The sequence below is a fragment of the Bombus huntii genome, chromosome 14 (assembly GCF_024542735.1).
Source record: "Bombus huntii isolate Logan2020A chromosome 14, iyBomHunt1.1, whole genome shotgun sequence".
In the NCBI taxonomy this organism is placed as follows: Eukaryota; Metazoa; Arthropoda; class Insecta; order Hymenoptera; family Apidae; genus Bombus; species Bombus huntii.
The window spans coordinates 7566679-7577062 of NC_066251.1; the positions used below are offsets into that span (position 1 = coordinate 7566679).

Below are 10384 nucleotides of genomic sequence, written 5' to 3' on the forward strand. Positions count from 1 at the left end.
GAGAATTTCTGCTAATTCATCTTTCTTCTCCTCTTTCCTTCGCTCTTCACATGCTCATATACATACACAAAATGTGTACACATACACACATACACATGTAATTTCTTTTAACCCATTCCCCTTTGGTCCTTCCTGAACTCCTTTCTCCCTTACCCAGCCCCTGAAAGCCACCCTCTCAAAAAAAAGTGTACATAGTTATATGTATAGTTAGATTATATATGTATACATGCATACATACACGGCCGTGTGTATGTTTGTCTGTAAGCGTGACTCTGTGCGCGCGTGTACACGCGCAACCGCATGCACACGTGTATGTATTTATACGCGTACATGTATATACCATGCAGGTGTATTAACCAGTCGGGTATATCAATTCGCTGCAACGCATTATCGAGCATTATATGTATACACATATATACAAGAAACGCGTACGTATATATCTATATACATAAAGAGACATAAGCATACACGTATACACGCGGAACCGCAGACCGTGGAATCGTTAGTGTGCGTGCCAGATGCGAATGATGTATAAACGACAGGACACTTTGAAACTTTTCCTTTTACGTCGGGCACGTTGATCAATCAATTAAACGCTTTCTATTGACTGTGTTGTAGGAAGATTCAATAGAATTTAATCTCAATTAATTCGTTAAGTAGAAGGCCGTAGTATTTTTTGAAGAATCCTTAATTTTTTAAACGTAATAATTTGTATACTTGGATATCTCTTCCATTTCAATGCACAGTAATATTTTAATGTTAATCAAAATGATTTTACAATTGTTTTTAAATAAGATTTACGTTTGTAAAGACTAAAGAAACTAATCCATCTGAAATTAATTCTGATCTAAGATACTTTTTCATTAATTGCTTGATTAGAAAGTTCCTATTAATGATATAGTTGGAAGATTTGAATTTACTGGAGTAAAATTAAAGGAAAAGCGATCTATTGGAAGAATTATCTTAACTGTATTTACTAAACATCTGACACGCACACGGTAATCGCCACATAAACAGGGCTGGAGCTGATTAGAGTAATAAGTGAAAGATGTACGAATGTGTTAAACACAGATAGGCGCGCGTAGAAATGATCGATAGTTGGAAAATACGGCCGCAAGCGGTCCTTAAGCGTCTATTTAATCACACGCTGACTCTCGAGCTTCTGTTTGGTTCTTATACAATGCAGCCCCCAAATCTGATTATTGCGGATACATTCTTGATCTAACGTTTTTCTCGGTAGTCTAACTTCAAACGAGCCATGAAGCAGCGATTTTAAGGTTCTTGAATGACGTCTAAATTGACCAAATACAATAACTAACATTATTGTATTTCGACGTGGTTTTGTAACCTATCTGCATTATATTTTAAAAGAGTATCCAGTGAATTTTATATTGGTTGTAACATTTTCTAATGGAACTTTTAATATTAGAGAAGAACGAGAAGCGAAAGAATATCCGTAATTGGTGATTTGTTAAGAAAAAGGAAAAAATGAGAAACAAAGAAAGGAAAAAGAGTTAATTACGAACGAAGGATACTTGGGAGAACGACGCTTTTCTGCGCACGGACTAGGTCCTAGTTCTCTAAGAAACGTTAATTACTGTAGCGTATCCCACAAGTGGTGATGGTACACACACAAGTGATTCTAGTTGTTTTTATCGTAAGATAGAGATCAAGTGCTTCTTTTTTTCATACATAACGTTTTAATCTCTCTCCTCTCTGTAGCGTTTCGTTTTTTCGGCGCTCGGTTGTATGCCAGTTGGATGAGTCGCTCGAAGAGCAACATACACTCTCTCGAGTGCGGGGAAAGCGTCGCGACGCATCTTTTATTATCATTTTATCATGCTTCGACGTAGTCGATGGCTGTCCGACAATGGATTCTCATTAGATGTTGTCTATGGTGCTCCTCCCTTTTATCTCTTGCTTTTCTACTTCATCCTTCAATTTTATCAATATTCAGTATATATTTTATATACATTTTAGTATATACATTCAGTATATATTTTATATACAGTTTAGGGAAGCAGTGGTCCAGTAATTTGGAACTCCTTCCATCTTTCCTTTCTTATGCAATGGATATATTATTGGCAAATAATTTCTTCTTTCTAGTCTTTTTTTTATCAAATTCTGCTACTCTTTTATTCGTTTGACCTGTTCTGTTATTTCTTCTATTAAATCTAGCTCTTCATTTCTTCATTCCTATTTCTTTTCCTTTCAGTTTCCCAATGACATCGCATTATTTTATTGTTATTCTCCTCTTTCTATACTTATCTGTCTGTTGCTAATAATATATTTCTGTTATCTATCTATTTATCTCTTGATATCTATCTTCTTTATATTTCATTTGCCCATTGTTTCAATATGTTCCCACACAAGCACCATACAACTTGGATCTTTTTTAAATGTTTATTGTTATCTGTAAATATTTTTTACTAAGTACCACCGTACTATTAGTTCTTTTTTATGGCAAGATATAATTGCATAAATCAAAATTCTAGAGAATCGTATAATGATCATTCTTAAAAAGGAGATGAAGAGTACTTTTTTATTGAAAGAAAAAGCAATTGCATGTTCCATTGTTAATGACGCCACGGCGAGAGTTATACACATGATCATAGGAATAAATCGTGTATTAAAAGGGCTACCCTTCGGACAAGAATAAATAACATATATCTCTGTTCGTAGTTGCTTCCTCTTGTCTGACAAAGAAAAGCAAAGAAATTCAAATGCGAAAAAGAAGAGTAATCATGAGCTAAGCCCACTCATGCGCCTTTCACGAATAATACACATGCGACTAATATTTTATGTACTGTTGATGCGCTAAATGATAAGGGATTCTGCTCGTTGCAACGCTCAGTGACAATAATCGAGTATAATTATTATATACACATGTTTTTTAGCACCTTCTGCGACGTGAAATCGGCATTAAGAGCATGTTCCCGGTGGAACTTTTTTTATATTGCGCCTGTTATTCATTTGTTACATTATTAATTTGTTATTTTATCATTTTTTATCTGTTCCTTTTGACCCTACACTACACGAATTCTCAAAGAGCTTATAACGTATAATGATATATATATATGATACATCATAGATACTATCATATATACGTGTATATTTGTAGACATATACAAGATGAATTAATTTTATAGAAGGCTTTGCCAATGACAGATTCGCTTCGAAACCGCCAGTTTTTTATACGGCAATTACATTTTCTAGTTAATTAAAGTATACGTACTCTGTACATTTGTTTCTTTATTTTTTGCGATCACGCGTTAAAACTTCATAGAATCGACTCTATTTTATAATTGTAAATTTTAGTTAGAACAGAGTCCATGTATAATTAATCATGTCGACGATATGGAAAATTGTTTTACGTCTTGTTATCATATATATATATATATATATTTTCTTTTTTTCGCCGAGATTTTATGCACGTTGTATAATATGAAATTTTTGTGTAGTTTATAGTATATACGCGGGTGAATCTCGTAACTGCAAAAACGAAATTACACGCGAATTGCTTTTTCAGTTTAGACTCGTGATTCAGCTCCTAGTAAAATACGATTGAAGAAATTCGTTTAGACGTATCCCTTTACTTGATTGCGAAGAAGAAATGAAAGGCAAAAGTTAGACAACAAAAAAGCGATTTACGAATGTGACATTTAACATTTCTAAATGTATTGCTAACTCCATGCGTGAGGAACGTGATAGAATGAGGTAACACAGATACAGATTAGATTAAGAACATACAATGCAAGGAACATCTCCGCACTCATTGTTCAATCAGATCACACATAAAACACGTCGCTTTTTTGGCATGCAGCCTGATTACCTGAAAGATAAACAGAACTCATTAGATTGTAACATCCGATGCATCGAAAGCTATTTAAATATGAATAATGGAGAAAAATTGTCACACAATGCCTAACAAAACGTACTTTTTGTATCTTGTAACTGCGATTAGTAGCGTCTAGCGACAAATTACAACAAAGCCAGGCATTTTTTGTTTCTTTTCCGATTGTTATAAATAGACTGTGGACTCTGTAAATTATATTCATAAAAATATGAATTTCCATGTATATCCGCGGTCTAATTATAAATAATCCCTGCGTCGACAGTCGCCCTGAAGATGTAAAAAAAAGGAAAAAAAAAGAAAGCAAAGAAAGTCGAGAATGAAAAAGAGACGCTCGTTCACGTTTCTCGAAGATCGATATTTGTATAAGTACCTTCTAGTACAAGTTGCTAATTAATTAAACTACTTCGTAGCTTTCTAAGTGACCGGTCTTGGATCTCGGCACAGTTTTCAAACAATGACAAAACGATGAAGCGCAATAGTGTTTGTTGGTTATGTAAAATGAAAACAAAGGAAATAGAAAAGGTAAACAATGTGACCACGTGCGTGCGCACGTGGCGTATGCGCGCGCGCTGAATACTGCAGTCTGAGGATAGCGAAGCAAAAAGAAAAAAAATCTATAAAGAGAAAAAATGTCGTAAAGGAGAAATCGTAGAAAAAAGATAATTAGAGAAAAACACGGTAGATGCAACTGACAGCTTTGCTCCAATTAGAATTTAACGACGATGACAGAACGGAAGAAAAAGTAAAAAAGCAAAAAAAAAGCAGAAAAGAAAAGAGCAGAAATAAATGCAACATAATGGGAAGAGTTTTAGATGACGTCGCCGCGTCCATTTAAATGACACGCCATCCGATCCATTTGAAACGAAAAAAGATGAGAAAACAGTACACGCGAGAATTAAAATACGACCACCAACGTCAAAGTGTATCACATTTCGAGAAATATATGTATTTGTTATTGTTTTCATTGAATTATATTGTTATACCTAATCCCGCATCCATTTGTTCGTTTAAACTTATTACTACGCTGGTAATATACGCTGAAATGCTTTAAATAGTCTGGAATATTTAATAATTCTGTCACTATTGATATGATCAGATTGTACATAACGTTAATCAGTTGCAGAAAGTAGTAAGAATAATCCGTGGTTATTTAAAGGGCATTAGCATATTATTTCATGTGTGTTGTATCTATATTTAATTGAAAGAATATATAGGGATCTTAATTTTAAAATAGCTGACAAAAGAAACGAGCAATGATTCATTACTTGCTTGCGAAACTATAGTGGCCTCGATATAGTACAAATATAAAGTCTGTTTCATGGTGGGTTTCTGAAAATTAGTCACGCTGATATAATGGATTTCATAACCACGAGGTGGACTGGCTAGTACCAGTCGTACGATGGTTCTTGAATGAAAACGGTACGAATGTTTCTTTACATCTAAAATAATGTTTGAGTGTACAAAATAATTGTAAGGAGAGTGCGCACAAACGCACCGAAAGAATGTTAATTTGTTTCTCTTGCGATTCTTTGGACAACATCAGTTCAGCGTAAGGAACAGTTCACTGACAAATGTGCACAGTTTTGTATGTGTATCTTTGTCTCTGTCTCTGTTGAATACCGTGAATTCACCATCGAATCGTCTGTCCATAGAATCGTGTGTCGCACAACATCGCTCTCTCCTACTGGCATTCGTACACTCTGTCCTTGTCACACACTATCGCTCTCTCTTTCCACTGGCATTCGTATACTCTATCCTTATCGCACAATGTCGCCAGTATGTGACTTATCTGCAGACGGAAATTTTATTACTCGTATATAAGTCATGTCCTGCCATCTGTCAAACATGGAAGCAACAACAGATTAGGACACTTAAGGACAGATGACAGTACATGGCACATCCATAGAGTAGAATCGCAATATTGTGCGACAAGGACAGACAATCATGCGGCGATAGAAAGAGACGGCGATAGTGTGCGACAAAGATAGACGATACGAGAATAGTAGAAAGAGATGGCGTTCCTATGTGACGAGGACGAACGACACGGACGTTGTTAAACAAAGAAAGTGATACAATCGTGATAAGGACAGATATATATATTTTGTAAATATAGTAACGATGTTACTATAAAGTAAACGATGTTAGGGGGTAAGCGTCAGTGTGCGAATCGGCTAGTTTTCAATGTATATTTTCAAGTTAGTTTTTTTATTTACTTCACAAGAAGAATAACGTAAAATATTGATATTGTTAAGTGGAAAAAAATAATTAAAATTATTACTAAGGCGCCACAATTATTTATTATACATATACGTAATATAGGCGTAATATATCTAATGTCCATTAGTTAAAGGAATAAATTACAAAAGGTGACAAAACAGTTCGAGAAAATTGGTAAATATTGGTAAGTATTTAAAAAATCGCCGTGGATACGCATGTTCCTTCTGCTAATTACTTTAGAGGAAGAAACGTGCGTATAGTTCTGCCGTTGGCCGTTAGAAGCCCTTGTTCTTATCGCGCATCATTTTGCTGACTTTGTTAATATTGCATCGATGATCTCCCTATTCACCCTGATATACTTACATACATATGTATGTTGGTCATCTGGTTTCAACTATTTCTCTGGTTATATTCTAGTGACAAAATAATGAAAACGGCACTATTATTCATCTTTAATAATTACATTCTATTTTCAATGCAAAAAGAATATTTGTAACATTTTTCTATATAACGAAATAATCGTAAAATGTAGTGTTATATAGGGAGGTGAAACATATGTTACTAGAAAGGGGATTCCTCGTTGTACACAAAATTTCTGTTCTCTTTCATCTATCCTTAATGTATCCATGGTTTCAATAACAAATTTATTCGTCTTTTGAGAATATCCTGTTTGAATACTAACGTTTATACGAATAGAAATTTGCATACACGCTTAAGGTCTATTATGTTATATATTGTGTTATACTTCTACAATAAACTGTTTCAAAGTGATATTTAACCATCGCTTATATGAGCAATAACTAAAATTAGATTTATTTGCAGTTAAACACAATTACGATTGTTAGGTAATTGTGGGAAATCATATGTGTTAATCATATTATCTTATATTCAGTTATAAATACCCGTTTTGCTGTAATTATTCGAACTGGTGTATTTTAAGGAAGCTCAAAAATTACTTTAAACATTCTTATTATATTTAAAAACCGATATGGCTTGTTTGAACGACGAAAAAGTAAATTTATATATCTTTACTTATATACTTATTATATACTATTACTTATACTTATAATTTGATGTATTTTAGACAGAAGCAATAAAACTTGCCAAAGAATATCAGCAACATTATTATGAACTGCTTCCTGATTGGTTTTTATATGATTCTGAAAATTATGAACTTATAAGACATAAGATCGGATATGCCTTGTTTGGTCTTCCTAAAGTTGATAAAGACATAGAAATATCAACCACCTGTAAAAGTAAAACACCGGGCAATAACCAGGAGAATGATATATTTAGTAAAATAGTGTACGATAAGAGGATGTGTGAAGCTATAGATACAATATATCGACAGATAATGAAGTTTGGAAGAGATAAAGTGGATAGTACTATTTATATTGGAATTATATTTAATGTAATACTTTTACATGCGGATATAAACAAATCCAAGAAAAAAAATGATAAATCAAACAAAGAATCTAATAACATAAGTAGCGTACCAATATTTAAGCTAAAAACAAAAACATATGGTATATCTTATATTGACAATGAAGGTAGAATGTATAAAACTTGGAATGATTATGTAACAAATAATACATTGCCTCAGTGTACTATGATTTTACCAAAAAATGGTTTGTATCAGTATGATCCAAATTATAAAGTTACAGAATATATTTCAACTGCATGGGTTCAGATATTAGACTCACCCGCTTGTGCTGTTAAAACTAAAGTTCTTAAAGGTATTGATATAACTGCAAACACATTGTCTGTAGCTACTACTATAGGATTTGGAGCTGTTAGCTTGTTAACACCTATTGCACCAGCTATTCTTGCTGCAGGTATGCGAAAGTAATTCAATTTTCATTTCCCTTTCGTCTCAATTAATTGAGCAAAATTATTATCATTAGGTCTTCTTCAGAGTGGCATCTGTGGAACATGGATTATTGCGAGAAATTCTCATAAATTAGTAGATTTTGCCAAGCACAAACAATCCATTACTCCTACAAATAAGAAAGCATTTTCTGCCTGGCTTGGAATAGGCAGTACAGCCTTATCGTTAGGAGCAAATGGAGGAACTATGCTCCTCTCTAAAGCTTTTGAAAAAAGCAGCACCGTAGGTGTTGCAGCTAAAGCAGCTTACAATTCTCTGATATTAAGTAATTTATCAATGAATGGCGTTGGTATAGTTTATCAAGGATATTGTTTAATTGACAAATACAAAACAGAAAGAGATGTTGATTTTTTGGATATAGTTATATTCACTTCGCATGTTCTGTTCTTTAGTAATGCCCTATTAAACACTAGACTGGCCGGTGAACTCATAGAGTCATCTAAAGGTACCATCTTTGAAAAATTTAAGGCTTCTTTGAGAATCAGTCGACTAAAGGAAGAGTTTGATAAAATGAATGCATACACTGATAAAGGTACACAAAGTAGATCTGAAGGCATTGTGTACAAAATAAAGCAATTTACCAACAAAGAAGATTTCTTATATGGTTTGAATAAATTAAGCTGGCGAGAGAAATTTCCAATAAAATATCAAAATAATAACATTGTGATAAATAATAGAATATTCATAGATCCTGTTCAGTTCACAGGACATTTACTGACAATTGGCACAGTCGCATTTAATTTAATAAATTCGGATTCGTCAATAGCGTCCAAAGAAAGAAACGATGTGATGATTAAGCTAAAACTTTTACTTAGACAATTATTAAAAGATTTTTACGTAGAATCGAACGATGAACAGATGCCTGATATTAATTATTTTAATGATATTTTGCAAGAAATGAAATACTTGGATAACGCGATGGATATACTGACTAAGTGTTTTAAAATTACTACTGTTATATTAGAACATTGCAATGATCCCAAACAGTTCTTATGCGAAGCTATTTATTTCTCCTGGACGTATTGCAAAGCAAATTTAAAAGAATATGTTATAAATCTTAGCTCCGCTCCGAGAAATAGGATATTCCATGCATTAGCGAAGATTGTTACATTTTTATACGAATGCATCGAGGCAATAGGGAATGAATTATTCTCAGCTTTTTACGCATACATGATGAATACAAAACTAGCTATTGATAATCAGTATTGCTCATCGCTGTAGCGCTGCCTTTAGTAAAATATCTTTTTCCTGTATTTAAAATAACGGAATATTCAATTATTACTTTATATTGCTTTATTGATGATATTATTTTAAGCTGGAGGGAAGAATCTGATTGATAGAGTTTAGTTGTTATTTATTGTGAAGAAATTTAAGTGTTATTATATTTTTAATATTTGTACATTTATAAGAACTCGGCGTAACAATTTGAAAATAAACGAGAAGGACAAGAAGGAAATCTTACTTCTTGCACAGAAGTGAAGGCATTCGTTTATTTCGTTTCTCCCAAATATTTAGATACAACTCACACAAATATATACAGACGATACTGAGCACATTTACAATTGTTTCATCTGATCATTGGTCGCGTTATCGTTTAAGAGACATTTATAAAGCAAATGTTACAATTGTCGTCGATCTCGATCGATCGTGATTATCGTATGGGTGCGCGCATAATAAATTAAAAACCTAAGCTATAATTTATTCGAATAAATTACTTAGGTATACGACAGACGAGTGAATTGATCACTCTTGGATTAGTATTGACCCATCGTTTATCGATCACTAAACGATGTTAATACTCGTCCACGTATTAAACGAATTTACGGATATAAAATTTTCCAATTTAATCGTATAACTTAACACCGAGCATAAATACAATGAGAAATGCTACGAATAAATATTAATTATTGAAATTTCTTTATCTACAAAATATATCGTCTTGTTACGCAAGCGTAATTAAGAATAATGGATTTTAACGTGCGATTCGATTCGATTCTGGCGGTTCTTTGGAACATGATCCAGAATATCCGACGTTTTCTTCTTTAATATTAATTATTATAAAGCGTGTTATAATAATTAATATCGTATACAGACGACTGTATAAATACATCGTGGACTATATTCGGTACATGCACGCGTTTTCATTTTTTTTTGTTTTTGTTTAACAGTTATACAATTAATTACATCATAACACGTACTTTTTAAACGATGACCACCATTCGAACTCTGGTGTTTTAAACGTTTCCGTAAATGATATTATTTAATTCGCTTATTTAATCATTTGCAAACATCGTTTCCCTTATGTGCGTTGGAAGAAACAAAAAAAGGAAAAAGGATATTTTATTTCTCACATATCTGCACCGCTTTTCGACTTCGTATCGTTTTATGTATGTATTTATATACAATTATCACGTAGAAAACGA

General features: G+C 33.1%; 1 protein-coding gene and 1 long non-coding RNA gene across 8 annotated transcripts; one reads left to right on the top strand and one right to left on the bottom strand.

The window, feature by feature from the left end:
- Window positions 1-2108: 2108 nt before the first annotated feature.
- On the bottom strand, window positions 2109-5552 carry LOC126872798 (uncharacterized). 2 transcript variants are annotated; one of them, XR_007692187.1, is made up of 2 exons: window positions 5352-5552; window positions 2109-4041 (listed from the first exon to the last, which is right to left on the bottom strand). It is a non-coding gene; the product is annotated as an uncharacterized LOC126872798 (long non-coding RNA). The 2 variants fall into 2 exon arrangements; XR_007692186.1 differs by lacking the exon at window positions 5352-5552 and adding an exon at window positions 4227-5345.
- A 546-nt stretch (window positions 5553-6098) lies between these two features.
- LOC126872775 (uncharacterized) lies at window positions 6099-9436 on the top strand. Of its 6 annotated transcripts, none has more exons than XM_050632933.1 (4): window positions 6125-6257; window positions 6896-7085; window positions 7158-7908; window positions 7978-9436. In XM_050632933.1, the coding sequence occupies exons 2-4, from the start codon at window positions 7062-7064 to the stop codon at window positions 9180-9182; spliced, it is 1980 nt and encodes a 659-aa protein (XP_050488890.1). In that variant the 5' UTR covers window positions 6125-6257; window positions 6896-7061; the 3' UTR covers window positions 9183-9436. The 6 variants fall into 6 exon arrangements, with proteins under 6 accessions (XP_050488893.1, XP_050488890.1, XP_050488891.1 ...); XM_050632934.1 differs by lacking the exon at window positions 6125-6257 and adding an exon at window positions 6292-6444; XM_050632932.1 differs by lacking the exon at window positions 6125-6257 and adding an exon at window positions 6453-6790.
- The last annotated feature ends 948 nt before the right edge of the window (window positions 9437-10384 follow it).

Coding starts and splice junctions, on each gene's coding strand:
- LOC126872775 (XM_050632933.1), top strand. CDS start 7,062: ATGGCTTGTTTGAACGACGAAAAA. Junction 7,086..7,157: donor CTTGTTTGAACGACGAAAAA/GTAAATTTATAT, acceptor GATGTATTTTAG/ACAGAAGCAATAAAACTTGC. Junction 7,909..7,977: donor ACCAGCTATTCTTGCTGCAG/GTATGCGAAAGT, acceptor TATTATCATTAG/GTCTTCTTCAGAGTGGCATC.